This window comes from Xylocopa sonorina, chromosome 1 (genome assembly GCF_050948175.1).
Source record: "Xylocopa sonorina isolate GNS202 chromosome 1, iyXylSono1_principal, whole genome shotgun sequence".
NCBI classification, from domain to species: Eukaryota; Metazoa; Arthropoda; class Insecta; order Hymenoptera; family Apidae; genus Xylocopa; species Xylocopa sonorina.
The window spans coordinates 8,700,936-8,728,804 of record NC_135193.1 but is presented as its reverse complement, the minus strand read 5'-3'; the positions used below and the strand labels follow the sequence as shown (position 1 = coordinate 8,728,804).

The 27,869-nt window shown below is 36.8% G+C and overlaps 7 protein-coding genes across 14 annotated transcripts in view; 3 read left to right on the top strand and 4 right to left on the bottom strand.

The window, feature by feature from the left end:
* Window positions 1-883: 883 nt before the first annotated feature.
* On the bottom strand, window positions 884-6,906 carry Zdhhc8 (zinc finger DHHC-type containing 8). 3 transcript variants are annotated; one of them, XM_076901011.1, is made up of 9 exons: window positions 6,521-6,906; window positions 6,269-6,390; window positions 6,027-6,184; window positions 5,780-5,952; window positions 5,221-5,415; window positions 5,064-5,145; window positions 4,177-4,391; window positions 3,913-4,107; window positions 884-2,655 (listed from the first exon to the last, which is right to left on the bottom strand). In XM_076901011.1, exons 1-9 carry the CDS (start codon window positions 6,610-6,612, stop codon window positions 1,965-1,967), a joined length of 1,923 nt encoding a protein of 640 aa, XP_076757126.1. In that variant the 5' UTR covers window positions 6,613-6,906; the 3' UTR covers window positions 884-1,964. The 3 variants fall into 3 exon arrangements, with proteins under 3 accessions (XP_076757126.1, XP_076757111.1, XP_076757119.1); XM_076900996.1 differs by having other exon boundaries at window positions 5,001-5,145; window positions 6,521-6,905; XM_076901004.1 differs by having other exon boundaries at window positions 3,913-4,086; window positions 5,001-5,145; window positions 6,521-6,905.
* Window positions 6,907-9,774: 2,868 nt separating this feature from the next.
* On the top strand, window positions 9,775-10,830 carry Tpnc25d (Troponin C at 25D). The gene is made up of 3 exons (XM_076909451.1): window positions 9,775-9,934; window positions 10,163-10,583; window positions 10,673-10,830. The coding sequence occupies exons 1-3, from the start codon at window positions 9,932-9,934 to the stop codon at window positions 10,699-10,701; spliced, it is 453 nt and encodes a 150-aa protein (XP_076765566.1). The 5' UTR covers window positions 9,775-9,931; the 3' UTR covers window positions 10,702-10,830.
* A 110-nt stretch (window positions 10,831-10,940) lies between these two features.
* On the bottom strand, window positions 10,941-15,286 carry Hex110 (hexamerin 110). Of its 3 annotated transcripts, XM_076909450.1 has the most exons (10): window positions 15,078-15,280; window positions 14,484-14,824; window positions 14,105-14,389; window positions 13,533-14,029; window positions 12,835-13,451; window positions 12,613-12,749; window positions 12,237-12,522; window positions 11,697-12,158; window positions 11,523-11,615; window positions 10,941-11,492 (listed from the first exon to the last, which is right to left on the bottom strand). In XM_076909450.1, exons 1-10 carry the CDS (start codon window positions 15,142-15,144, stop codon window positions 11,092-11,094), a joined length of 3,186 nt encoding a protein of 1,061 aa, XP_076765565.1. In that variant the 5' UTR covers window positions 15,145-15,280; the 3' UTR covers window positions 10,941-11,091. The 3 variants fall into 3 exon arrangements, with proteins under 3 accessions (XP_076765565.1, XP_076765564.1, XP_076765563.1); XM_076909449.1 differs by having other exon boundaries at window positions 11,523-12,158; window positions 15,078-15,274; XM_076909448.1 differs by having other exon boundaries at window positions 10,941-12,158; window positions 15,078-15,286.
* Window positions 15,287-17,072: 1,786 nt separating this feature from the next.
* Miro (mitochondrial Rho GTPase) lies at window positions 17,073-21,251 on the top strand. 4 transcript variants are annotated; one of them, XM_076896303.1, is made up of 14 exons: window positions 17,073-17,609; window positions 17,692-17,897; window positions 17,972-18,022; window positions 18,242-18,343; window positions 18,418-18,459; window positions 18,540-18,705; window positions 18,766-18,886; window positions 18,956-19,148; window positions 19,225-19,491; window positions 19,584-19,796; window positions 19,885-20,081; window positions 20,358-20,396; window positions 20,583-20,654; window positions 21,014-21,251. In XM_076896303.1, the coding sequence occupies exons 1-14, from the start codon at window positions 17,411-17,413 to the stop codon at window positions 21,138-21,140; spliced, it is 1,995 nt and encodes a 664-aa protein (XP_076752418.1). In that variant the 5' UTR covers window positions 17,073-17,410; the 3' UTR covers window positions 21,141-21,251. The 4 variants fall into 4 exon arrangements, with proteins under 4 accessions (XP_076752418.1, XP_076752410.1, XP_076752424.1 ...); XM_076896295.1 differs by having other exon boundaries at window positions 20,583-20,660; XM_076896309.1 differs by lacking the exon at window positions 20,583-20,654.
* A 42-nt stretch (window positions 21,252-21,293) lies between these two features.
* On the bottom strand, window positions 21,294-24,032 carry LOC143424370 (uncharacterized). Its single transcript, XM_076896391.1, has 3 exons — window positions 23,683-24,032; window positions 21,637-21,745; window positions 21,294-21,562 (listed from the first exon to the last, which is right to left on the bottom strand). Exons 1-3 carry the CDS (start codon window positions 23,763-23,765, stop codon window positions 21,344-21,346), a joined length of 411 nt encoding a protein of 136 aa, XP_076752506.1. The 5' UTR covers window positions 23,766-24,032; the 3' UTR covers window positions 21,294-21,343.
* Window positions 21,948-22,936, bottom strand: Chchd2 (Coiled-coil-helix-coiled-coil-helix domain containing 2). The gene is made up of 3 exons (XM_076896381.1): window positions 22,779-22,936; window positions 22,217-22,599; window positions 21,948-22,137 (listed from the first exon to the last, which is right to left on the bottom strand). Exons 1-3 carry the CDS (start codon window positions 22,817-22,819, stop codon window positions 22,127-22,129), a joined length of 435 nt encoding a protein of 144 aa, XP_076752496.1. The 5' UTR covers window positions 22,820-22,936; the 3' UTR covers window positions 21,948-22,126.
* A 1,280-nt stretch (window positions 24,033-25,312) lies between the features above and the next one.
* The window catches only part of LOC143424282 (transducin beta-like protein 2), a 38,631-nt gene continuing 36,074 nt past the window's right edge, over window positions 25,313-27,869 (top strand). Inside the window, exon 1 of the mRNA XM_076896265.1 lies at window positions 25,313-25,668. The gene's annotated coding sequence lies outside the window, so the exon portion shown is untranslated. The remainder of the gene's footprint in view (window positions 25,669-27,869) is intronic.

Genomic DNA, 27,869 nt, shown 5'->3' with positions numbered 1-27,869 from the left:
TAGCTGAACGATATGTGCTATTTAACAATAATAATTCGATTATCCATTCGCGTCATAAGGTAACTGGACACACAGTATTTCGCAATTACCTTACGCGTACACGGTTCGCAATTATTCATTAAGCCTGCATAGTTGGTAATATTGGTCTCGCATACAAATACATAATACAGAAACCGGCATGCAATTGGTTTTTTAAAAAGCAAGGTATATTACAAACTTAATAGTAACAGTAGATATACCAATAAATTTATGCAATGTATATATTACAAAATTGTATTCCTCCTTTTTTTTTTTGTTAACAAAGTCCGTCGTTTATGATTAGTTTTTTTTGTTTCTGTTCTTTTTTTCCCTGTCTATTATTGAGTGGATTATTCGTCCTTGAAAACATTTGAAACACACTGGCCTCTCATTTGCTTTCTTGCCTAATTAGTCTAAAGATTCTCTTGTATGTCTGTTTGTGTTTGTGTTAATACATCCATTCGTTCATCCGCTTCTTTTTCACATTCACGCATACTGTTCTTCTCTTTCGTATATCTTTCTTAACTATTCTTCCTCTTTTTTACCTCGTAAAAATGAATTAATTATATTAATGGTCACATCGATAAAATCATCATTTATAACAAACAAATGAAATCATTTATAAAGTCTTATATTTTTTATTATTTATATATAAATATTGTTAAATATATGTATATTAAAAATTTGCTACACATTTCACGATTATTTTACACAGAATTTGTTGTTCTATCCTGATAATGACTTAAATCGATTTAAGTAACTTCTTTTTTTGTTAACTGGACACGAAAATCTTCTCGTATCAACGAAGATAGGAGACTATATTGAGCAGGTTCGATTTTCATCCCCGCTTAAATCATATTCTTTGTTTGTTTATGTTAGAAAAACATTAGGCTTGGATGAGAATCGAGCCTGGAAATGTACACAAGAATAATCCCTATGTTCTTTGTTACTCGTCTAGACCATGTTTCAACAGGTAATAAGAAGAGGAAAATGAAAACAAACGAGAATTAAACAATGCCGCGTTTCTAGAAATTGAGTCACGACGTCACGATGTATAAAAATCTAAACTGACCTTATACTGCGTACTAAAAAATATAGAATTGTGTTCGCTGCCAAGCAATACACGTCTCGTCCCTTAGCAGCTGTGTTACTGCTTAACGGTTATCGCTAAGCGTTTACGGAATTATACTTTCGTTGACGCTTTTCTCGTGACTCGATTACCTCGATATCGGTCCGAACGCTTATTTTCTTTCCTCAATTGAACACGTTTTATATCTCGTGCGCGCGTCGAATCGAGCACTGCCATCAATATTAAATGACTACACCCAAACAAAGTATTGCTAATAACGTGATACGACAGTCTTACGTTGAACGGTAGATTCAGCGTTGAACTCGAATTGTATCAATCTGAGGTTCGTCTGAATTCAACGCGAAACAAGAGATCTAGTACAATCTCCAGTTAGTTATTCACGATGAAAATGATTAAACACCGATATTCTTCTCTTCTTGAAGATTTTCATCTATCGATCATCATTATTTCATCGAAATATCTTTTAACATACCATCATTGCATGATGCGTATTGTTCACCATGACTATCACTGATAACATTGATGAACATTGATTGCGTTCGACGTCCATGTCTTCCGAGGAGAATCGATGCCTCCTTCCACGTTATCCCAAGTAAAGTATGGTGTTCGCGTGGAACGAGTACGGTAATATATGGAACAACATTTGGGCCGGAAGAACTTTACAATATCTTGACCGGATTAATATCATTTTGTTGATGTATTGTAGAACGTACTTAGCTGATGCAATAATTCAGACGGATATCTCGTAACTGGCATACGTTCTCTCTTCCTTGGAACAGGAGATGCGTAACGTTGCCGGCAATTCTTGTACAATCTCCGTCCAGCCGCAGGTTGGCGCGGAGACCGTAAGGCTGGGCTATACAGATATCTCATAGTTCATATCGTAGACACTTGCACGATCCGGTGTCGGTGTTGTGGGACGCTGCGATCTGTTGTCGTTAGGCGCTGATACCATCTCCATGGAGTCCGTCATCTCCAGAGCTCTGACAAAAGACATTGGTCTACGTCGAGTGTCACCCGTAGGAGTGGTTGGCGTCGCCATCGTTGCTTTTCGTTTCACCTGTGGCGACTGATGTGGCGGGAAGACCGGTACTCCACCCCTCATCGCGGGATGATACGCTGTTCTAGGAACATTCGCGTATAACTGTTGCGTAGGACTCGTTGGATTAGAACGATAGTAGTCATACGACGGTGGAGGTCTTTGCGAAGGCGACTGATGCATCGTTGCGTTCGCTGTCCCGGTTGGTGCTGGATAGCTGCCAGGAGAATTATCCTTCCACATGTAGACACCGCGCTGTGGTGAACCGGCTAACTCTCGAATGTTGTCGACTGTATTGTTAGTTCTCGAGTACGAGTGATCAGTACCTTGCCGTACCAGCTCACTTTCGGACAAAAAACGCCTTTGCGGGCTGTAACCAGACACGGCGGCACCACTAGCAGCACCAACACCGGTATTGTTCCCTTGCTGTACATCGTAATAAGTTGGCGCATCATTAACTCCTATAAAATCTGGCCGACGAACCTGCGTCGGCGTACCTGGATTCGATCTGTAACAAAGATACAATATTTTGACCTCTGTGTGTTTTTGAGTGATTTGCTTTGTTGATATAATTCAATATAAATCGACAAATGCACAATAAATACAGTGAACCAAGATGAGTATGCAAGTGCTGAGCATTGTAGCCATACAAATCTCAACAGCTTTGGCGAGAACATACAGGAGAGAGAGAACAGCGCATCATTCCTGTTTATAAAAATTAGCATATCTATCCAAGAAAAACGTAAAAACGTAGCGTAAAAACCTAGGATATATATATATATATATGCATATGTGAACATTTACTTGCATGTTGGTCAATTGATACGTGTGCACAAATATGTATGTATATATGTATATATATATGTATATGTATATTTAGGTCAAGGTACAGCTTTTTTTCGATTAAATATATATATATATATATATATATATATATATATATATATATATATATATATATATATATATGTATATATATATGTATGGAATATATACGCAAGAAAGCATAACTTTAAACTACGATATGTCCTCGTAGGATGAAGTTCGTGTTTACCTGCAGTAGGTTGCAACATGATGGTAGAAAGCAGCTCCTTGCAGTTACTACCCCCTGCAGTGGGACACAAACTTATCTATATACCATATATCTTATAATATGTACATGCAGAGAAACTAATTCTCTACGAATATTATTGTGATCTACAATCGCGCAATGGTTTATTTTCTGTTACGTTCCTTCGTCATTCAGAAGGTGAGAATTGTGGTGAAAGAATATAAAGGAGAAGAAAGAATAAGAGCAAGAGTGAGGTGTTCATAGTGAGGGACAGGGGGAATTTGAAGTAAACAGGCTTTCACATCATGTCGAGAGGTTGCAAACAGGATATTGAAAAAAAAAGGAGACTGTTCATTTTGTATTAGTAGCGTGCTTAAGAAATGCAATATGTAAACTATTACTAAATGTGGCGCTTCCCTCTTGCTCTCTACATCGAGATAAATTTTTGTGCAATGTGAAAACGCCGGGTCGAACGAGAGAAAAAAAAGAAAAATATATATCTAAAACTGTAATATTCCAAAAAATTACTTTACACGTATCCACGGAATAGAACAAATATTTAAACATCTTTGTATCAGATATAAGATTATATCATACTATGTATGTTATATGTATTTGAGGACAGATATTTTTCTTTCTTTTGAAATATATTTGCTATTGAATTCGTAATTATTCTATTTTCGCTTGGAAAGCGACCGAACAAGCATAGTATACCTGCGAATTGGGCTGGAAATGGCAAGTGGAGTTGGTACTCCAATAGCTTTAATCCGCTGTGTCGTTGGACTAGCACCCCCTTGAGTCTGACCTCGTTGGGAAGCTGTGGCTGGCGATCCGCTTGCTTCTGGCGATAATGGATCAGGCGTATGACTTCGAGAACCGTTCATTCCCCTATAGGTATTGATAACGTACCTTATGTATATTAGAAAAACAATTAGCAAACGAGTAATATCATTTGCCATCAGTTTTTGTTTACTTTACCTTGGCCTTGGATGAGGACTGCCTCTAGTGTGATGCATTGGATGACGATGTTGTGACGATGGTGGATGCCTGGGAGATTCACTGTTCTCCACAGGTGGCAGGAAGAAATTGCTTTTGGAACCATGTCTTTGTACTGGAGGTGTGGGTTCACAATCCGCGGACTGAGATGCGGTTGGTTCCATATCTGTGTCCGAACCATCTCGTCCAGGAGACAACTGCAAATAATAAACCAAGTTGATGCCAACTTCGTATGAAGAAAGATTAATTATTCGTTAATAGATTATTATAGCACGCTATCGTATATTAATAACGCACATTTTTTAGGGATATTGACGTTCAATCAGGATGGGTTAGGAACAGGGAACTGAACAGAAAATAACAACACTTCTCCAACGTTACGAGTAAGATATTACTGTGAGGAAGAATCGTTGCTTGAAATCGTACTCTAAGGAAAGAAACTTGAAATGAATGAATAAAAGTGACAAAACTACGAGAATCGTGCGATATCTTTTTAAACGTGTGAAAGTATGCACTACGTTAGTAATAATAAAGCTTCAAAGCGCGTAATAGAATAGTGTAGTGCGAACTTGACAATTTCTAAAGCAAAATAATTTACATAGCTGTGATAAAACTATATACAGCTGGTGTGCGTGCGTGTGCGTGCGTGCGTGCGTGTGCGTGTATATGTGTGTGTGTGTGTGTGTGGTTTTAAACATCAAACAAGCATTAAAGTTGCATGCTACAAAGGAAATGCTATTTACAGATGTAAAATCTTCTTGTACGTGGTATCAGAAGTGTGAAGCGAAGTTGCAACTAGCTCTTACCTTATTATAAGCATTTGAACTGGCATTTCTAACACCATTGCTGCTATCCATGTAGGTTTTTACCTGGTTCTCACTGCCTATAGTCGATATCTCAGATGTGGAAACCCCGCGTCGTTTTCCTGAATATTTTTCAGGCTTAATTAAACTGGAACATTAGAAATCTATAATTATCAATCAATTAAAATTTACAATGTTCAATTCCAATTAATTTGCGCATTACCTGGGATATTGTGGTCCAAATTGTGTATAACAGCAATTGTGTAAACAACCGTGAGAGAAAGGATTGTAGCCTCCGTTAAATTTACCTGTTACCTGTTCGTTTGTTGTACGACCCCGAGAAACAAGTACTACATGAAAGCCGGTCAGTCCAAAGATTGGAATGAACAAAAGTATTACCACTCCCATGAGCACAAGTCTATGTCAAATTTAAGGATTATAAGATGTAAGGTTGTGCATTGCATACTATTCCCAATGAAATAGCAAAATCATAAAATTAGTCAAGCATCAAAATACAAACTTAGTCAAGGAACATAAACATAGTAATCAAGATGTAATTTTTGTATATGTTAACATGTAACTGTAATCTTCCCATTAAACTGTACGTAGTGCTCCCAACACATATACAAATGCAGCAACTTTGTGTTGCGATATAAAATAATACTATGTACATATTAGGAAGATTTCTATAATAAAAAAAAAAGTAATCATTTGAGATTAATATAGGGACAAATTATGTCTTTTCACTTGATTAAAATTGTTAATTCTAGGAAAAAGGATACGCAACAATAGTGTCCACTTCACCCAATTGTTGCTTACGTTCCAATACAAAATATAGGCACAGTCCAAATATACTGAGCATATGGAAACTGAGTGATAAAAGAAAGAAAAAAAAGAATCTATAATTCCTTCTACCAATGCAATTGTTCACCCACGGGCAGTGATGATCAAATGTCTAAAAATACAAATGAAAGAAAATTACATTTTCATTAAACAAAAGAGAAATTCAAATCAGGATTAGATATGTACCTCGATACAATGATTGCACACGCTGCAATGCGAACTACGTGGAGGTCTATAGAACTTGCACGTGACACACCACTTCATACGAACTGTAATACCATTAATTTCTACACTTTTGTATAATGGAGCATGGAAATCGTCTTCCCTATCTTCGTCAGGAGGTGCTGCGAAAAAGAAATTACATTCCTTCGACAATCATCTTTGAAAAGTTTGTTGCGATAACACTTTGATTTTATGAATGAACATACCTTTTGGTATAACACCTGGATCCATGAATGTTGCTAGTGTGAAATTTGCCAAAACAAAAAAGGTAATGACTCCTTGAAGAGCAGGTACCCATGTTCCCCATTGAGACACATAATACTGGCACCTAGAAATTCCAATTGTACACACTGTGGATGTACGGTTTCAACAAATTGGTACGTTATGAAAACAGGAGCGCAACACACTTGCGAGCAGTCACGAGAGAAGATGAGTCATGACATGTGTGCAGAACTTACGGAAAACAGAAGAAGAGTGTCGTAGTGCTAAGTAGGACTGTCCAGGCGAACGTGGCTGGTAGATACCTTGTCTTCACATCGCATTTCGGCATTCTGCACACTCCACTTCGTGGTCAACGGTTAACGAATTATTAATGGATAAGATTTCTGCTACCAGAAAACATGGCCGCGTCCATCGGCGCTGCTTATTTGCAAGTTGTCCGATCCGTATTTAGCACGGACTTCCATTCTCGTTGTTCCTGTACATCCGTGGCATTTCGATAATCGTCCCGTCTATTACGCGCGCGTCACTCCGGCAAAAACATCCGTAACGTGATTAATATTTAAGCGCTTCTGCATACACGATCCACGAACACAATACTTTGCTGACATATATATACATATATGTATATACATACACGTATATATACCTGTACATATATGTAACGTACATATGCATATGTATGTAGTTATATTGTGCACGACAGCGAGCCGTGCCCCCTCTAACACGAGTGTTCCGCAATGCGATCTATCCAGACCATGCGGTTTACTTTCATGGTTCTCCGTTCTCTCAGAATCGTGCCGCCAGCTTAAGGTTCCTTAATGTCGCTGCATGCGATACATCGAAACTCACGCGATCTTTTTATTTCATATTTACCGACAGAGAGTATTAATTGCTCTCGACAAATACTTCTTTGCCGACAATCTACCTTCCTCCTTCAAATTTCTCGCGGTTAACCTATTTTACTTTCTCTTTTTAATTCAATACAGATCCTGATAAAAGCAAGTAATTATCTTCGTCTTAAAGATCTCAATTTCATATTAGAAAACACTGCATACATCGTAATTATATTTAATAATATTAGCTACTTACATTTTTCACGAATTATAATGTATAGATTGTTAAATATATAGAAAGATTTTCAGATACGTGGTCGCGAAAGACATAAACGAAGAAATAGATGTATCTGACCGCATTCTAATTTTCTATTACGTTCTATAAAAATGTATGAAGGAGTGTTGCACTGAGGCAATATTAGGAAGTATGGCAGGAGGCCAATGAGATAACGAACTACAATTATAAAGAAGGAATCCCATAGATATTGATTATCTAAAAACAATATTATGTTTTCTGCTGTTACGTTCGATGGATTCGATACAAATGCGTCACTGATTCCTATCGATCAAAGGTATTATACATATTCAAGTACGCAATGTACACAGCTAATTTCATGGCTTTCAGATTAAAATATGTTCCGTTACTATATAACGATCTTTTACCACCCACGTCGAGTATTTGAGAATCAACAGAATGATGCCACATACCAGAAAATTTTGTTACATAAACTCCGCTATTATTCGACTTTGCCACGCAGTGACGATCGTTTATTCACAGAAAGAATGAAATTCTTTCATCTTTGAAGTTATTGTACTGAATTATCTTTCAGTTGTCTGTCATTGTCTCGTAATTTATCATTTTCATATTAGAACAAAGAATAACGCAATACCTACACTTTATTTCAGAGAAAAGAAAAATGTCTTGAGAGAAGAATTCATTTCTAGATAAATGTTACATTAATACTTCCTCGTGTCACTATCGAATATCTATAATATTCATCGTAACGACTTTATTATATGATTTCTGTTTACAACACCATGTTTTCGAAAGTCAAAAGCCCGAACAGCCTTTCATAATACTCAAATCAAGTACGTACATACAGTTCGCATGTTTTACAATACGAAAATTTCAAATAGAGTTTAACCTGTATGCGGTGCGAGTAAAAATGGAAGGAAGATTATTATTAGGGAAATTAATTTTTCTAGGAGGAAATTTCGAGACGCTAGATCATCGAAGGCGGTATCCGCATGCCTCTCTAACGAGTCGGCTTCCAAACGCGGCCTCTTGCCAACAGGACGCTGATTTTCAGAACTTGGCACCAGAACGTAATTGCTTTTGCACGCTCGAAGTGCCGTTGTCACTCCTCAGTGAACATTGATGATAGTAACGCGTGATGAACATCACTTGAGACAACGACGACGAGGACGAGACGACGACGACGACGACGACGATGATGATGATGATGATGATGATGATGATGATGATGATGATGATGATGATGATGATAATGATGATGATGATGAAGCTGAAGATGAAGCTGATGTGCTGGCACCTAAAATATTTCTAATGAGACAAATTTACGTATAACGTTGGCCGATCATCCTATAATAAGTACAGCTGTCGTTTCGAATGGAACACCAACTGAATGAAAACAGGACTAGTACAAACACTTTGCGTTCGACTGACGCCCAATACGAAAATCTTATATGTACGTATCTATCGCGGTTGATTGATCGCTTAGCATTATTTATAGCCAGAGACTTATCCTTCAATGATAGCAACCTATCTAGAGAATACCGCGTTTCTTCGTATTGTTAATTTAGTAATAACTCAGTAAATGATTTTCTTGACTTTAATTATATCGCTGAATGATACGATTAATATTATTTCAATAGCGATTAGAATAAATAATACTTATTCATTACTTATTAGCACGATTGTACTGATATGATTTATGTATGTCTAGACAGAGTTAAATGCCGTCCGCGTTCACGAAAAATAGCATTCCGCCTATTTTCTCGTGTCTGGAAAACGCATGAGAGTCGCTGATGAATCTTCTTGAAAGAGTCCGTGGACTCGTTATATTTTAGCAGTCCGGTTAGGAGGTGGTGTAATGGTTTGCAATGCGTGGGCAGCTGGATCTAAGAACGGCGACGGGTCTGAAAATTGCACGCAGATTCACGTTTGTTATCCACGCGCAGGAATTATAATCATTTGCGCTAAAATGAGATAGATAGATTTATTTAAAGAGTTGGACGATCACATACTGCGAGCAGCACATTAATGAAATCGTTACCAAGCATTCAAAAATGTGCATAGCGCATTTGCCAAGATAAATTTCCAGTTTTTTGTCCTCGAGCGTTTTATGAATGAACATCTGCTATTTATGCGGCCATAGTTCTCACTTTCCACTATGTTTCACGTTTAATCCGGCGTACAAAACGTAATCCCAATGTTATTCCTGTCTGTAAATATCCTGCGGAGAAACGCAGTCGTTGTTGTAGTGGATGAAAATAATCCGCGATCCAGTAATAACGCGACAACCACCGCGTCCCGTCGATATAATTTAAGAATCAAAGTGTACAGGTGAGCAACGTGCATCTAAACGTGGTCTTGTTTGATTTAGCGTCGGCCTTCCGACATTACGGAGAGGACCCACTTATAACATATTTCATTTTTCGTCGCGTCGCTCTATTTTTGCGCCCACTGGTTTTCTAGCTGGTTTACCAGACGCGGTGGATGTCTTTATACTGGGACGGAAAAGCCGCGGCACTTCAGGTATCCATCGTCCGCCGTGCGAGATATCTGTCACCATGGTAAGAGTCGCGTGAACGTACGCTCTTTGTCATCTTCGATGAGAATATCTGTGTTCTATCTACGTTTCTTTAATCCATAACGAATCATTAGTGACGCTTTCTTACGTAAAAGTGAAATAAATATCTACAATAATCGTCGAAGGATAAAATCGCAAGAAATTAGTTATAGATGAATCTTTTTCTCTTTTGTATGAAAAATCTGGTACAAATTGGATTGACGATTTTCAGGAGGAAGACGAGCAAAAAATGGCCGTAATGCGAAAGGCGTTTCAAATGTTTGACACGACGAAGAGTGGGTTCATAGATACCTTGAAGATTTCGACGATATTAAACACAATGGGTCAATTGTTCGACGACGCTGAGTTGAATGCTTTGATCGAAGAGAATGACCCGGAACGAACCGGTAAGGTGAATTTTGATGTGTTCTGCAGAATCGCTGGCCGATTCTTGGAGGAGGAAGATGCCGAGGCGATGCAAGAAGAACTGAAAGAGGCCTTCCGTTTGTACGATCGCGAAGGGAACGGATACATCACAACGGCTACATTGAAAGAGATTCTTGCCGCTCTCGATGACAAACTTACCAGCGCGGACTTGGATGGTATAATTGCCGAGATTGATACTGATGGATCGGGCACGGTTGACTTTGATGGTACGATGTTCGATTTTGTTTTTTATTTCCAATTGTGAAATTTCTGTATAGCACTCGCCAGTGAAATTATATGACTTTTATACTTTTAGAATTCATGGAGATGATGACTGGAGAGTGATCGTGATTTAGGGCAACTGACAGAGCGATGTCGAAGACAGTACACCTAAAATATTGTTTTAATATATTCGTCGAATATTTCGTCGATAGGATCTTAGAATTTGTTTAATAAAATCATTACTTAAAACTTTTATTTCTCGAGTATTGAAAATCCTATCCGACTAAAACTAATAATAGGAAGAAATGGTTGTGCTTGAAGAATATGTGTAAGGCGTAGCAGGTCAGATTATATAATAAACGTTTGCTCTTTACAGCAATTTATTCATTAAAATTGATACATCAATAAATCTTTTTCTTTAATTGTTAATGCTTAGGCGCGCTAAGTCCGTCGTATATAAACCATTTGCATACAGTTTCTAACGATGCCGCGCGCTTCACCATGTAGGAACATTTACTGAGTGATGTCGTTGGTGGGTTGTCCCTGGTGGAAGACGAGAACTTCTTTCACGAAGATGTTGGGAACGGAAAGAGCACCAGGAGTCAAAGGTCTCTCCAGTGGGAAACCAAGGGGTTTGCCGTCAAGTGAGATGGCACCACCAATGATCTGGGAAATTGGTTTGTTCTGGTTGTTTTCGCTGACAGATGAATCCTGAACAGTCTGTTCGTTAGCGTAGATACCCTGGAAGCCACCACCGTGTTGCTGTCCGCTAGCGACGATGCCAGTTCCGGAGATTGCACCTTGGACCAGAGTACCTTGCCATTGAGCTTTACCAGTTCCTTGTGCGCCTTGCATGCCGTATGGTACTTTCACGCCTTGAACACCTTGTCCAACATTCCATGCTTGCTGTACACCTTGTCCAACATTCCATGCTGGCTGTACACCTTGCAGACCAGCCATCATGCCTTGTACCGAACCTTGAATTCCTTGTTGTCCATTCTGAAGACCTTGTTGGACACCTTGGACACCTTGAACACCTTGGACACCTTGAACTCCATGAACGCCTCGGACACCTTGAGCTCCTTGGACTCCTTGGACTCCTTGAACTCCTTGGACACCTTGAACACCTTGCATCATGCCCTGTCGTACACCTTGTGCACCTTGCAGACCTTGTTGCATACCTTGCAGTCCTTGTTGACCAGACTGTACAGATTGACCAATGTGAGATTGAGACCACTTATTAATATGTTGTCCATGGTGTAATTGTTGTTGTCCTCCATAGATCATTTGTGCGGCCTGGTTTGACCATTGTCCCTGTTGTCCTGCTACTGCCGCCGCTGTTGCCTGCTGTATTTGTTGCTGAATCTGTTGAGCTTGTTGCATTTGTTGTTGAGCCGATTGGCCAGCGATATTTTGTCCGTGTAATCCCAATCCTTGTCCGGATACTCCTCCGTTGATGACACCAACTCCTTGGATAGTGTATGTCATGTCATCTCCTTCGCCAACAGGGTTTTGGATTTGGGTGTTCGGGTATTGACCGTGGTATTTAGTGTAGACATTAGCGTAATGATTCCTGACGGCTGTAAGGAGCAAATAATATACATGATTAGTGACGTTATGCAATGAACGTCGTCATCTCATTACTGTTGATACTGCACCTGGAATTTGTTGCTGAGTAATGGCCAAATTTTCAGGAAGGACTTCCACATTCTGTTGAATTCCAACGGTCGCTTGATTTTGTTGTTTCAGTTGCTGATATTGTTGCGGGCTCACGATCTGGTATTGCTGAGCTTGATAAGTCAAGTCTTGTTCAGGGATCACTGGTCCGTGCGGAACGTTAAGCGGATTCTGACCAGAGATTACAACGAGAAGCTGAAGTGGGAAACCTTGTTGCTGACCTTTAGGAAGAGACAACCTAGCGGGGAAGCTGAAGATCTGGTGTGGCTGTAAAAATACATTTAATTTAGAGAACCTATTCTACATTTTTCATACTTTTTAATTATTCAAGAAGATCAATTAAAACAATTTAGAAACCTCGGTAGTGAAGAACGGTTGCTGGGATCGGATAGCAGCATTGACACCCTGTTGAATTTGTTGCCAAGATGGCCAGTCGGCGCTTTGACCATTGGCCTGTTGGGAATTTCTGACGATGATGTTCTGTCCAGAGTGAACTAAGGAAAGAATGAAGGTGAAAAAATAAATCATTGCTAATTGTTCACAAATCGATCATGATTACAGGAGAACATTAAAACTTACGATTTTGGATGAATTGGTCAAGTTGAACGAAGAGCTGTCGGTTCTGAGAAATGCTTATGGGTTTGCCTTGGTAGTCTTGCTTGGGACCAAGGAAGACTCGAACGACTGCATTTTGAACATTTTGTTCGCTGTGGACCGTGATTTGGTATGTGTATGGTTGGTGGTCCAATCTCTTCAGACAAGCCTTGACCTGTTGAACATCTTCGTCATCTTGTTGTTGCTGCTGCTGCTGTTGTTGTTGCTGCTGCTGTTGTTGCTGCTGCTGCTGCTGCTGCTGCTGCTGCTGTTGTTGTTGTTGTTGTTGCTGCTGTTGGCTAGACTGGGTGACTGCGTCGAGATCAATGCAGTAATCAGTGAAGAGAGTGACAAGCTGGCTAACTTCGACGTCTTGGATAGCAACACCGGGCAGGATGAGGTCATTATATTGGTAGGCAGGCAGAGATTGTTGGTATCTCTTGTAGAGATTCATAACTTTCTTGTATAATTGATAGAAGGCTGGATCATGAACGGCAGTTTCTCCAAGTTCGAGAGCCGATGGTGTGTAATCCCAGATATTCTGAACTTCGGGAGCATTACCAAGTAGTTTACGAGCTGCAGCCTGAAGACTTCCATAGTACCTGTTTGAGATGGAAAAAACAAACTGGTATTAGGCACACAGCCATATGATTTTAAATAATATTATACGCAGGAGTACTAACCTTGGGTTAATGCTCTTGCCACAACCTTCGATTAAATCACCAAGCATGTTCACACCTTGTGGTTGATATAAGGAAAGCAAGAGACCTTGTGGGGTAACAGCAAGACCAGAGTCAATAGCGTCTACCAGTCTTTTCTCCAAAGCTCTAACATGCTGGATAAGTTTGTTCTTCTGGGGCTGGAGTTGAAGGTTCTCAGGGCGTCCTGGGAATTCGAGTCCATTGAGATTGCGGAGGTGCGGTTGGTAAGGAGCTTGTACGTTGTTATAGTCAATTTCATGGATCGGCCCAAGTCCGTTAGAAAGACGGTTCAGCTCGTAGTTTGCCAACAGTTGTTGATGAAGGTACAAGTATTGAGCTCCATGACCAATGATATTTTGTTGTCCTTGTTGACCGTGGCCTTGCCCTTGCTGCAAGTACTTTCCTACAATTTGTTGCTGGTATTGCTGTTGTGTCAAGGGTTGTTGTTGTTGTTGTTGTTGTTGCTGCTGTTGTTGATCCTATTGTTTAAAAAAATATTGTTACTTTCAATATCACACATGAAGATATTTGATCATTATATTTGAAATATTTACATCCTGTAAGATGTGTCCAGCAAGGTTAACATAGGCATAGTATGCAGCAAGACCAACATCCTGAGTGAAATAAGAAAGTTGTTGTTCACTAGGAGACAAAAGTGCAGAAGAATTGACAGGGATGAGGATGTTTTCAGCGGTTCCTTGTTGCACTTCTTGAATAGCGATATTTTGAGCTTCCTGTATAATTCTAGAATCCAAATAGTACTGAGGCAAAACTTCATAAGGTGGTGGAAGGATGACACCTTGAGTATCTTGACGAGAGAGAACAGCAGCGTTCAAAGCCTATTTGAATGCATAGGAAAATGAAATAAATAAAATTAAAATTAGATACAAGGTACTATAAATTGTTCAACTTTTGTTTGTGCAGTTTTTATACCGTAACAAATTGTAATTCGTTCACATGAACGCGAGCCCATGCAGCAGTCTTAAGGAAGGTCTGGTAGTCCTTAGCACCCAATAAGATCCTGTAGAGGAGGGAAACTTCCTTGCGAAGCTGACTGATCGAATTGCTATAGCTTGTACCTTGCGGTTGTACCAAGCCAGCTTGTACAGCGCCTGCATAGTACTTGACAATTATGGGATTGTTGTACTGATGAGCATTGCCTACAATGTCATAAGTAGTGCCAAGGTTCTGTAGTTGTTGATTGGGGACTGGCTGTGAGATCTTTTGGAGAAGTTGGATGATATTTTGTTGTTTCTGGAGCAGACCTTGATTAGCTAGAAAAAATAAGAGCGAATTTTTAAGACCAAAAGTAATAAGGTAAATTTCTTGCCAAGAAGTAACATTAACATAATAGAGTATATATCATATTAAATATATTTAATATCTATCTATACTATATCGCTATAATAATACAATAAAAAATCAAAGTTTTAAAATTTCAGAGGAAAAGAAAGCAGAAAGTGGTTCTGAATAAAATAGTTTGAGAGTTCAAAATTTCAAAAGTCATAAATCTCGATAGAAACTTACCAGCATGTCTGTTACTGCTGCAAACCCCTAAGGCCACTAATGTTAACAGGACAATCAAGCACCTCATTGTGTAGTCCAGTGATGTGATGCGATGCTGACTGCCTGTTCGGCCAGTCTTTTATACCAAAAATCCATCAAAGAAGGGGTTTATCGGCGACCTGCCGACCCACCTCCCTCAAGATTTCGCAGTCTACCCGCGATATCCTTTGCTATTTCGAATATATTTGGCGTTAAACCGAAGGTTAAATGTTGATATTTATCATCACGAAAATTTGGTGCCCTTTACCCAGCTATGTTTATTTAAATATTTTATAGAAGCTTTGTTTGCTATTTCGCTACAATATAATTACTTATGTTGCGTCTACACATTAAAATTTATCTCTTTCAGTATCTCTTACAAAGGCAAAACGATGTCTCAAAGAGAATAGACTTTTATAATATTGGTGCTTCGTATTTCTAATTTAATTTTATTAAGTAGTAATAAATATCATATGAAGGTAAGGAAAGGGGATGATAAAGAAAAGTACAACATTTGTATAGTATTTTTATTATATAAACAATATATATTAATTTTTAATATATCGTTTTGTAAATCAACAAAGTCTTTGCAACATTTTTAATACAGTTCCAGAGTACAAAATGTTGAGGGTCATCGGTATCTGCGCGCGCGGAATAAAACTGCAAGATAGTATGTCTTTTGAACTCACAGGTGACTATATGTGCAAAGGTTATCGCTTTGTTTACCTCTTAAATCGTTCGACTATATTTTTATATCCCTGGGGGGTACACACAAAAAAGCATGTAAAAATATATCAGCCACCAATTTTTCCAAGATACTTAACAAGCGGATAAAATAATGAAGATATCTTTGTTTTTCGTCTTTTATCGAAAATATGCTTTTTTGTATTACCGATATATAAAAGTTCCTATAAAAATATTTAATTGAATGCATTACATTATATAAACTTCAACTATTTATTATTTTTTATTTTCATTTCATTCTATATTAAATTTCTTTCCCCTCTTTTTTTTTCCTCCGTATAATTTCACGAAATAAGAAATTTTGATAATATATTTAATACATGTAATAATTTGATCAATAGTTTATATTTAATGTATTACTAAGAATGATATATAATGAATACAATGTTGTTTAAAACATTTATTTTAGTAATGAATTTTTTTGTTTTTCTTTTTAGCTCTGCCACGATGACATGCAGATAATTACGAATAATTGCATATGCAAAAAGAAATCGTACATAAAGTGATAATATAAAAAACAAAAATTGCTTTCGTTTTAGATAATAACAGCGTAATCAATCAACCTTTTTTCTCTCATTTCACCATGTATATCGTCGCTACTTTTTATTTTATTAAGTTGATGCAATAATTTGCTTTTAACTGTGCAAGAATTTTCAGAAACTAAAGATATAATTTGTCGTATAAAAGCAGTGTATTTTAACACAACATTTCTTTCTTCTACCGCCTGGAAAACGCGGCCATACTCTTGCTGCTATGTCGTTTGAAGTTAATAAATAACTCTGCAACTATATACCAATATAGCTATTAAAATTGGTATTATAATTATAGCGACATATTTGAATCACTTCAATTGTTAATGAATTTTATTAACACAATAAAAAGGGAAAGCCGTACAAATAAAATAAAAAGAACACATAAATTTATACTTGTTATTTTAAAAAAATAGTACGTACGACGGTCGATCTTAAATGCCGAAATATTTGAGCATTATCGATTTCTTTGAAGTTCACGTATAACTAGTGCAGCATGCAATTCAAATACGTGTACTGAGAATCCATGAATTTCGTACAAAAATAGATGTATTTTCTGTTCGGTTTGCTTCATTTAACAATCTATGAATTATGAAAAGGAAAGAATTTCCCGGATCATTTCCTATGCAGAAATGCTTTTTCGTTTCCCTTAGCCGCTTTCATACGTTCACATGCGCACATTTTCTATGTGTATACTGTCATTTAAAATACTGAACGTAACCTTGAAAAGACCACCCTCGAAGCACAGGTTCAATCGCAGCGGGTGAAACAACGCTTTTCTCTATATACACGGATCAGGATTATCGTATTGTTGTTTCTGATCGGAGATCGTAATCTCAGATAAAAAATGTCGTCGTGAAAGATCGGGGAATTAGCGACAAGTGACGTTTCGTTTACCGATGTCGTGGTAAGGTGCAGGTTATAGGTTAGGTGCAAGCTAGAGAAAGCTTCGTTTCTGCTGAAAGTAACGAAAATGCCCTTAAGAAATTAAGCGGTGAATGCCGCTGTTAAGTGCGATAACTGCTTTATATTAAAGTCAGTATGGTGCAATATCCAGTCGCGCCTAGGCGCAATGTCAGAATACTGTTAATCGGTGATCGTGAAGTCGGTAAGACTTCTTTGATATTATCGTTAGTTAGCGAGGAGTACGCGGAGGATGTGCCCTGTAAAGCAGAAGAAATCACTATTCCGGCGGATGTTACGCCGGAACAGGTACCTACGCACATTGTAGATTATTCAGGTGTGTAATCATATTTGTATGATGTTTTTTATGATAATCGCACACTGGTGTATTGGTTTCATTTGATGCTATTACGTTACAGCTGCTGAGCAGACAGAAGATCAATTAGCTGAGGAAATTCAAAAAGCACATGTAATTTGTGTTGTATATTCCGTTGTTGAGGATGACACATTGGACAGGGTAGCTACTTATTGGTTGCCATTGATCAGAAAATGTTCAACGAATAATCGTTGCCCGGTAGTTCTTGTGGGAAATAAGATTGATCTTCTTGATTATTCCACTATCGAGGTTCATTGAATTAAATGAAATTCGTAATATATTATTTCAGTCACTTATACATATTGATTCTATTCTATTTTCAGGCTGTTTATCCCATAATGAAAGAATTCACTGAAATTGAGAGTTGTATTGAGGTAATGAAAAGTTCTAATTATATTGAATCATATGACACAAGTCTGTAATAAGTTATTCTGATCAACTCTGTGTTTTGTAAAAGTTTAATACCAAAGTATATAGAGTTAACATTAAACTTTATTACAACTAAGTAATTAACATGGATTGATGGAGTTGATCAGTTAAGTTTCTAAGTAACTAATGGGTAATGATAACAGTTTGTATCTCATTTTTTACAGTGCTCTGCCAAAACATTACAAAACGTTTCCGAAACATTTTATTATGCACAAAAAGCAGTTTTACATCCCACTACACCTCTTTACAATTATGATACTCAGGAGGTAAAATTTATTGTATATGAATGTAATCTAAAAAAATTGTTAAACACCTTTTTAATATAACACTATATGTTTAGCTTACAGAAGAATGTAAAATCGCACTACAAAGAATTTTTAAAGTAAGTTCATATCATTAAATATTTTTTATATGCAATATCTGTATTGTATAAATTGTACATTTGTATTTCATTTCACGTAGATATGTGACCTGGACAATGATGGCTTGCTAAATGATATGGAATTAAATGCATTTCAACAGTGGTGCTTTAATACTCCATTACAACCACAAGTTTTGGAAGATGTAAAAGCTGTTTTATCCAAAAATATTCAAGATGGCATTTGTTCTGGATGTGTTACTATGAGAGGTACTTTGTATTATTGTGTTTCAGATAGAAACAAAATAATAATACCTTTATTATTTATAGGTTTTATGTACCTCCAGTGCTTATTCATACAGCGTGGAAGAAATGAAACTACGTGGGCTGTGTTAAGAAAATTTGGATACGATAATGAGTTGCAGATGTCTAAAGAATACATTCATCCGCCGTTAGTACACAATTAATGAAATATATCACAAACGTTTCGTTTACATTGTAATTTCAATGTGCTCTATAGATTAAAGGTTCCTATTGGATGTACTACTGAATTATCACATAAAGGGCAGGAATTTTTGAGATTGTTATTTATGCAACATGATCGAGACCAGGATGGTGCTCTATCTCCATCAGAAATGGGATCATTGTTTTCGCGTTGTCTGACTCCACCTTGGGGAGATGAATATAAATATACCGTACCAACTAATGAAAAGGTACATTTCTTATCCAGTATTATCATCCTGTAATGTCTTTTTATTTACTTTTTTTTAAATTTGCTACATGTAATAGGGATGGATCACATTTCAAGGATATATGTGTCAATGGGCATTATTGACCCTTACAAATGTACGGAAAACATTGGAATATATGGCATATCTTGGATACAATATGTATAATAACGAATGCCAGACAAATGCAATTGTCGTTACACGAGAGAAAAAATTAGACTTGGCGAAAAAACAATCTAGTAGAAATGTTTATAGTTGTCATGTAATTGGTCCAAAAAGCAGTGGAAAGACAACACTCTGTAGAACGTTTATTGACCCTAAACTTGAGGTATCTGTGTCCGTAAATTCGTAAATATTGTGCTACAGTACTGAAATGTATGTTTAATGAGACATCTAAATAATACGTCAACGTAATTTTAGAAATTAACCGATGAAGTAGTGCCGCCAAATTCACAAGTTACTGTAAATACGGTACATGTATATGGTCAAGAAAAGACAATAATTCTGCGAGACATAAACATACTTAATGTTCAGGACGCATTAACTCCAGCACAAATTCAGTGTGATGCGGCAGCTCTTGTTTACGATGCCAGTAATCCCAAATCGTTTGAGTATATTGCACGAATTTATATTGTAAGTGTTTCGTTGCATGGGTTCATATAAAAATGTATATAATAGTACTTCGCAATTCTGTACAATTAAATTGTATTATATTTTGCAGAAATATTTTGCAGATAGTAAGATTCCTGTTCTTATAGTGGCAAACAAGAGTGATCTTTCTGAAGTGAAACAAGATTACTTGTTGCAACCAGTAAGTTTTTGTAATAAGTACAAATTGATGCCACCACAACCATATAGCATCTCCCGTACGGTACGACGTGAAATCTTCGTTAAACTAGCGACTATGGCTGCTTTCCCGTAAGTTGAACTCTTCAAATTATTGATTATTTATATAGAAATAATTAGTTTAAAAAAGTGCTCCAAAAGAATTTTTATTTAAAAAGTCACGTTTACTTGATTTTACTTATGAAAGAAAATATGGTAAATGAACTCAGAGTTGTGATGCATTTGTTTTGATGCTACCACATGTCTTTTTTTGTACAGTACTCTTTTATAAGTATTAAGATAAATAGTATATCCTCTCTTCATAAATTGAATTATTATTAAACACTAACAAAAAGATTTCATGTTTAGCCGCTTTCAAGGAGCATGGGTATTATTTTACAGAGACAGGTTGGTCTGAATTTTTGCAACATCGTAAGCATTGTAAGCTTGAGCAAATCGTGAATCACATTTTTTTTTCATTTATTGCACGTTTATACAAATATCTTTTTTTCATTAAATGTGCTAGGCGATTTGCTCACATTAGAGGATGTCGCATGATTAAGACTATCGTAACAAGGTCTTACATCTTTTCAGTCCTTTGAGGCGTATGGTCCACATGTTGCTTGTCAAACCCTCACCCACTCAATGGTGGAGTTCTTTTTCAAGGTTTTTGTTCGTATTATAAATTTTTGTTAATTTCACGGAATGCTCACGACTTACAATACGAAATGATATCAGTATTTTCTTTTATTGCATGAGCATGAGACATGATTGGTCTTTGAATCTTAGCTTTAATTTTCTGTACTGAATATATACTTTTAGAATCTTGATTTAGTTATTTTTTTCAATTATGTGTGTGATGAATTGCGATAAAATTTAAATATTAAAAACTGAAATTTTATTATAGGGAAGCATGTTGTGCTTACACTGCGATGCAATACATACGTACATACACTAATTTTTTCACATTGGAAAATTCATAGACTTTAGGTGATTGCTATGAAAAATAATTCTTAATATTTCAGACATATAAATCAATTTGGACTAATGCAAGGGGATTCCATCGTCTGGTGGAAGGCTGGACTCGGAATTGCAGTTGCAACGGTTGCAGGTTTTGTGGTGATGCGCGTCTTAAATACAGAGAAAAGATAGTCTACCATATTCCTTTTCTTGCACATTTAACTGCCTCTTTTGGTCGGGTATAAGGCCGTCTTTGAAAACCGCGTTAAGTTAATAAACTATGTTCTTAAATCATTCACTTTTTATATGTCCTTGATTATTACATATATGTCAGGGTTTTTCTCACTTACAATTTTGTCCCTTTTTTAAGACACAGTTTCATCCCTATACATTGATTACTTGTGATATTGTTTAAATACATTTTGACATTTTAACCAATTATTATGAAAAGCTTTACACGCGTCTAGATCTTCGTTTCTTGAGGCGCATTTAAAGAATTCTTGAATTTCGGAAATACATAGTTCTTGTGTGTCTGCAGGATTGGTTATAGATTCTGGTTCGGTAGAGGACACATGCCTTGCGTTATCAGTAAGTGTGCTTCCAATCGCTTGGCCCTTATACAGATCAAATCATAATTTCATTTAATAAAAGAAATAAATCATACTTGCAATGACCCCATAATACTTACTATAATAGAACCAACAGCAACTCCTGCTGCAGTACTAGCAGTGGATTGAAAAGTTGAAGGTTGACTGTTATTTGTCCAAGATTGGGATGGTGTAGTGTTTGTCATAAACCTATGTAGATACATATACATATAGTTTAATTGAATTATATTAGAGGATGTTGAAAAAAAGAGTAAAGTACATTGCTTATATAATTCTATTGTAGATTATGTAAGAAACAGTTTTATTTTACATATTTTAAGAGTTACCATACAAATTACAATTACAATATACACACAAAGGAAAGGTTTAATATAAACGAACGACAAGCACATACAGAGAAATCAATTTATTTCCAATTTCATGCATACATAGATGTTTCCTCGATACATATGAGAAATAATTAGTATAACATTGATTTATAAGACCTATTCAATTAATTCACATGATGTTAACTTTTTATACGTTTGTCCTATTGTTCAAATGCTACTTTGTTTTTAGAACAATATTCATTTAAGCTATGCCTGAAATAAAGAAAAAGTACAAATTTAACCAACTTATTCTGCACGATACATATGTAAGTAAAAATAATTTAAAACTCACTGTGAGAAGTTTTGCACTGACGAAGCGCCTCATTGAATCCTTCGCACAATGTAAGATCAGATTGATTCTGAGCACATTCTAAGAATTGCTTTACTTCCCATGCGCAAGCACCACCAGCAGGTGCAGACGACGGTGTGCTTGGTGCTGCAGCGGGTGCCACTCCACCTGTAGCAGCGGCAGCTTCACTGGAGCCTCCACTGAAGAGCCCAGTTACTGCATGTCCGATGGTATGACCAATGGCTACACCTCCTGCAGTGGCAGCCATTTGTCCCATGAGGGATGGAGGTTGTTGAAGCGTCATTGGTGCTGATGCTGGAGCATGCGCTGGAGGGTGTGCGGCCGGGGCTGGGGCAGGAGCTGGAGGAGCTGCGGAACGCCTGACCCTACAAAATATAAATAACTTCATTTTCATTCTGTGATTACGCATACTTGCGGAAGAAGTTGTAAAATCACGTAATTTGATTAAGATGGCGTCACATTGTAACGTAGACGGTTTAATGTTTTCAAATACCATTTCAAAGGAGATTACACGTACGAATTCAATTTAAAATAATATACTTACGTCCTTGGCGGAGGAGCAGATACACGTCCACGTCGTGGCATGTTTAACGTATCTTTTGTATTTGGAACTTCGTAGTCTTCAACCGTCTACACTCTTACAATCCTCTTCTGATACTGCAATGATTTCTTTATACCTCTGTACGTTACGCAACCTAATCAATCGCGCAGGCTCAGAAAGAGTCCATGAACATTCCAGAACAAGGCAGGAAGTAAACTTTCAGAAAATAAATACAAACCGGTTGATTTCCAAATTAGCGATAAACTAAGGAAATCGAACTATATAAACTATTTGAACGTATCAATTTAAAAGTTTTTCAATGAAGCGTTCGGTTTTGCTGATTTATTACGTTTATAAATAAAATTGATTGTTTTATCCACTATGAGTGTACTTCACGCTATGTAATATGCAAATCATGATGTTGGCTACAACGTTAGGTATACGTATAAACGTTAAGTGAATCGGTTCATGGGTTTCAGGTATATATACGCACACATTTGGTATCAAATTACTACTTAAATAAAAATATCAACTTTATGTTAGTCGGGGAACAATGTTTTTCATTTGTAAAATCATTTTAATTGAAATTAAAACTCTATTATTAATCTTTACGCAAACATATAGAATCTTATGAAATACACTATTGCATGATTTCATGCAAAATATTTTTATGTGTGTATATATAATGAGAATAAATCTTTATAGTCAATTAAAGTATATAAATATGTATACATGTATAGTTTATTTGTTAATCGTTTAAATAGGTTCAGTGAAATTACTTCAAATATCCTGTTAATTTATAAAATGTACATTTTTCATAAAAATGGTAAATTAATTATTTCTGAAGTGATATAAGTCGAATATTATATAATTTGGATCATATATGTTTCTCAAATAATGAACTAACCTTCGTTGTGCTGGTGGAATTGAAGACGGTGAAACTCGACCTCGTCTTCCACTTTTTTGTTCGGTTTTTCTTTTCCCAGTCATTGTAACTTTCAAATATTTTTGATATTTGTATATGTTAAAGAATCATTTTTTTAGAGTGGATAAATAAAATAATAAAAATGTTTAAATCTTACTTTATATATTTATATTATCCATGAAACGTTTAAAAATAAGTCATTATTATTGATTGTGCCCTGAAGTGCGCACAAAAAAAAGCGAAGAACTATATTTCAACGATTTGCAACTGAACATTTTTTCAGTATGTATACATATGATATTTATATACTGTTTTTCGTTTGTTTATTCATTTCAATCATTTGAAATTGTTGACGAAATAGGTAGTTCTAATCTGTAAGAATTCTACCAGAGTGCGCCATAATCTCAACGTCGTTATATGCACATCGAACCTTAAGTAAGGAAATTTTACCTTTGCCTTAATTGTTTAACGTCCATTTCATGTCAACAGATTTAAATAAATTACTGCGATAAATAGTTATTTATATTCCTTGCGAGTACTAAAGTCTCGTTTACAAAAATTAGAAATGGGATTCAACGAATCAACGAGATTTAAAGGCCGATTAAAACAATGTATCCGAGATACGGATTTAATATGAAAGTAAGCTTTGAAATTATTTTTCCTAATTTATGAATGATCTTTAATATCCCACACTTTTGAGCCACTTCATAGTAAATCTTTTTATCTGATTTCTAAATGGATTTATTATTCATGATGTCTAGATAGATCGATCTTTAAACTTATATACATTATAGTTACTGTATGGATCAAGTATTCTGATCTATTTTTAGTTTTTAGAAGATTTACTTAACTTTTATATTTAGAACAAAAGTATTATTACAGTTAGTATGTACGTCAATATTTACGCAATTGTAATGTGAAAAACTATATGATAACGCATGCTTACGTATGCCTGAAAAATTTATAATATCGTTTTCAAAACTATAGTATTGGTATCACACTTTAAGACTGAACGAATTTCTCTGTGATCCGTTCTCTGTGAGCCGTTAATTTCAACCATTATTTATATGCTATTAAAATTAATGGATGACATACTAATTATGTTAGAATAAGTGAAAAAATTTCAAGAATTTGTTTTTCACTACTAACTTTCAATCGTCAATTTCCAACAAATGATTAACATTAATACATGCATTCGATATCAAATATTTCATTCAACATATTTAAAATGATCGTGACTATCAAAACCATTAGGTTAAATAGATATTTCTCATCAGATCCTTATTGTTACAGATCGGAAACAAAGCCCAAGTGAATCTTATTTACACGTAGGTGAAAAAGACGAAAAGGAACACGTTGAAAAATACAGAGAAAGGAACGAGATGTTTTAAACGCGGGGAAGGAGTGCGCGAACAGAGCGCGACGAACCGGCCAGCTTCTGCGTCGTTTCTTCTGTCTCTGGCGTAGTGTTATCGGCCTGTTATCGTCGTGCAACACGTGTCAATATAGGCGCGCGTTGGCCAGAACCGTCGGGTGCATTCACCGACACATGCGCACATTAGCTGAACGAAACTCTTCATAAACCGGCGGGAACACGTTACTCGTGACTCAGTGTACACGATGCCACGGCTTGGCCGCAATAGACCACGCACCACGTACATACGCCCTTTCCTTTCTTGGCTTTTCCACGGTGCTACCGTGACCGTTTTCGTCATCGTGTTTTCTTGACACACGTGTAACACGTACACCCTTTCTATAGTGTAGACCACCGTCTCGACAAAGAAGCGCAACCGATGTATCAGTCTAACGATACCCTCCCCCACCGACGTAGAAGTCATTTTTTGATCAAGAGACCGGGGAATCGAGCAAGGAACTGCGAGGAACATTTTTGAAAACGGGATGACTGCATATGCGACTGTGGAACAGGATCGACGGGAATCAACGGGGATTATTCAGTCGGCGAACGCGGTGAGTGATTGTTTTTGTTTTGATCGTCGCGAAACACGTGCGCGTCGACAAGTGTCAGAGTAGATCGTAACAAAGCGTCCCTGTCACAACCGCGGGCGACATGTTTTTTTTTAATGACTAGATGTGCTTTAAAAAGTTACCACGTGAAAACTGATGTAATATCTGATGGTGACGGTGAAACGTCGAACGTGTCTAATACAACAACGATAACGAGAGAGACTGAGAATAAAAATTAGCTTCGTTGTTCGCGTTTTGTTCGATAGACAAAGAGATGAAAAATGGAGTTAAAGAAAGAGTCGATAAAAAGGAAACAGGTGCCGTGTGATCTGTTTAAACGACATTGATTTTAAATCGCTCATCATTTAACGTGTTTAGTGTCACGCTTGTTGATCGTCTGGTGGTGGATGGACGGTTTGTAGTTGCGTTCACTGTGTCAAGACTTTGACAAATATTTGTGTTATTCTTTTTAGAAGTTCTTTGTCCGACGATCCTATTTTCTTCTTTTTCTTCGAAATTTCTTTGACGTAGCAGCACCCTTGCATCGTAGCAGCCTAAAATTATTCTTCCCGGTAGCGAAGACGCGTGGCAAGCCCGTCGTGGAATTGCGCACTTCTTTCATGGCGCTGTGCCAATTTCAAAGTTCAGGTACTCGAGATTACAGCGTGTATACAGGGTGCTTTCTTATTAATGATAGTTGCATTCAAAATAGGTTTAACTAATAAGAATGGTAAACAATATTTGTACAAAAGCGTCTGACCTGTTTAATCGCCACTATTTTTGCATTTCAATTTCAATGGTTTAATTCTTCGATTGATAAGATGTTTCTCTCGCGTCTTAAGTACTGTACTTAAGTTTTCTTACATAAATGTAGAAAAATAGCAGTTATTACACGATAAAAGAAAGTCAGGCAGATCATACGTTTACATATATGAACTACTTTTTTCTATTCGTTTATGAGAGAAACATGATAATGTGTTATAATAGAGTAATACTGTCTTCTCGATCGTTACATACCTTGACGATCGACGTGCAAATTGATTTAAAGTTCAAGTATAAAATAGTTATACCAGGAAAATCTAGCAAATTAACGTAAATGTATAATACCTTGAAGAATTTGTTTGTCTCGTTCTGAAATATTTGTCTGACCTCCTTTTTCCGTTGAAATTAACCAGCAGTTCGTATCTATCATGAGACCAATATTAGTTTCCGCATGTTGGAATTGATTTGGAATTGAATGTCCTAAAATAAAAATGCAAACATGCAATCATGTACTAAACTTATCTCGTCTCAGGGTCAAGCGCTATACTTTACGCTACATATGGGATAGGTATTTAATGAACGTTATCGGCAGTAATAACTAATATATACCCTAAATCATACGGATTGCGATTATTTCATTGATACTCATAATTTGCCTCAAAATTCCTCTGATAAATACGTTCAGTAAATATTTTTGTCATGCTCTGCAAAAATAGAGACGTAGACAGAGTCATGTGCTGATTTATTATCTGTAGCATGTTTCCTGGTTTTAAGATGTATTTTCATCGTTCTTATTATGAGCTTATTTTGTCAGATAATCTCTGCTGCATAAAACTGATTCATCATTGAAGGATCTGATAAGATTTCGACTACGTACAGTGTTCACAGTTTCGACTATTTTGCATTTGAATCTTGATTGCATTCGATCTTTTTGATAGTAGACTGCTGATAACCACCGTGACTAACTTCGAAAGTAATGTGAAAATTCTTATAAGATAATGTTTCCACCTTACTGATTTCCCTAATAAGCTTTACGATTACATGCAAAATGTTTACAGGAGCGTCTTACCATAAAAATTTCGTTATGATTCGTTACTAAACACAATTTTTGGCCGTTAATTATGCCCATGAAAGTTAGCCTCGACAAAACTGTTGAGGGCGAACGGCCTTTAAACTTGAGTCAGGGTTCGTTGGCCCGAACCCAGGGACGCGATGATGTATTCGTAAAAGGGACAGACGAGAGGCTCGTGGAATCGACATGGGAAACGAAGTCAAGGAAGTGGCGTAGGTAAAACACGTGAGCGTACACGCGTGCGAATAAATTTCAAATGATTCGTATTTACGACTGTGATTCTTGAGTTCAACGAATAACAAAATATCTGTTGCTTATTACGCAGCAGCTTGGTATCGAACGTTCTAAGAAAACGGGCAAATTCAGTCGT

Excerpts from the sequence above, each read along its gene's own strand:
- Tpnc25d (XM_076909451.1), top strand. Across the intron at positions 10,584-10,672 it reads GGGCACGGTTGACTTTGATG|AATTCATGGAGATGATGACT; the intron begins GTACGATGTTCG and ends TTATACTTTTAG.
- Hex110 (XM_076909448.1), bottom strand. The coding sequence starts at position 15,144 with ATGAGGTGCTTGATTGTCCTGTTAACATTAGTGGCCTTAGGGGTTTGC. Across the intron at positions 14,030-14,104 it reads CTGGACACATCTTACAGGAT|GATCAACAACAGCAGCAACA; the intron begins GTAAATATTTCA and ends TTTAAACAATAG. Across the intron at positions 12,159-12,236 it reads TACTCAGCAACAAATTCCAG|CCGTCAGGAATCATTACGCT; the intron begins GTGCAGTATCAA and ends TGCTCCTTACAG.
- Chchd2 (XM_076896381.1), bottom strand. The coding sequence starts at position 22,819 with ATGCCACGACGTGGACGTGTATCTGCTCCTCCGCCAAGGAC. Across the intron at positions 22,600-22,778 it reads TCTGCTCCTCCGCCAAGGAC|GGTCAGGCGTTCCGCAGCTC; the intron begins GTAAGTATATTA and ends TATATTTTGTAG.
- LOC143424370 (XM_076896391.1), bottom strand. The coding sequence starts at position 23,765 with ATGACTGGGAAAAGAAAAACCGAACAAAAAAGTGGAAGACGAGGTCGA. Across the intron at positions 21,746-23,682 it reads ATTCCACCAGCACAACGAAG|GTTTATGACAAACACTACAC; the intron begins GTTAGTTCATTA and ends GTATCTACATAG. Across the intron at positions 21,563-21,636 it reads TTGCTGTTGGTTCTATTATA|GGCCAAGCGATTGGAAGCAC; the intron begins GTAAGTATTATG and ends GATCTGTATAAG.
- Zdhhc8 (XM_076900996.1), bottom strand. The coding sequence starts at position 6,612 with ATGCCGAAATGCGATGTGAAGACAAGGTATCTACCAGCCACGTTCGCC. Across the intron at positions 5,953-6,026 it reads TGTGCAATCATTGTATCGAG|ACATTTGATCATCACTGCCC; the intron begins GTACATATCTAA and ends TTGTATTTTTAG. Across the intron at positions 5,416-5,779 it reads GAAGTGGACACTATTGTTGC|ACTTGTGCTCATGGGAGTGG; the intron begins GTATCCTTTTTC and ends AATTTGACATAG.
- Miro (XM_076896295.1), top strand. The coding sequence starts at position 17,411 with ATGGTGCAATATCCAGTCGCGCCTAGGCGCAATGTCAGAATACTGTTA. Across the intron at positions 18,460-18,539 it reads CACTACAAAGAATTTTTAAA|ATATGTGACCTGGACAATGA; the intron begins GTAAGTTCATAT and ends CATTTCACGTAG. Across the intron at positions 18,887-18,955 it reads AAAGAATACATTCATCCGCC|ATTAAAGGTTCCTATTGGAT; the intron begins GTTAGTACACAA and ends TGTGCTCTATAG.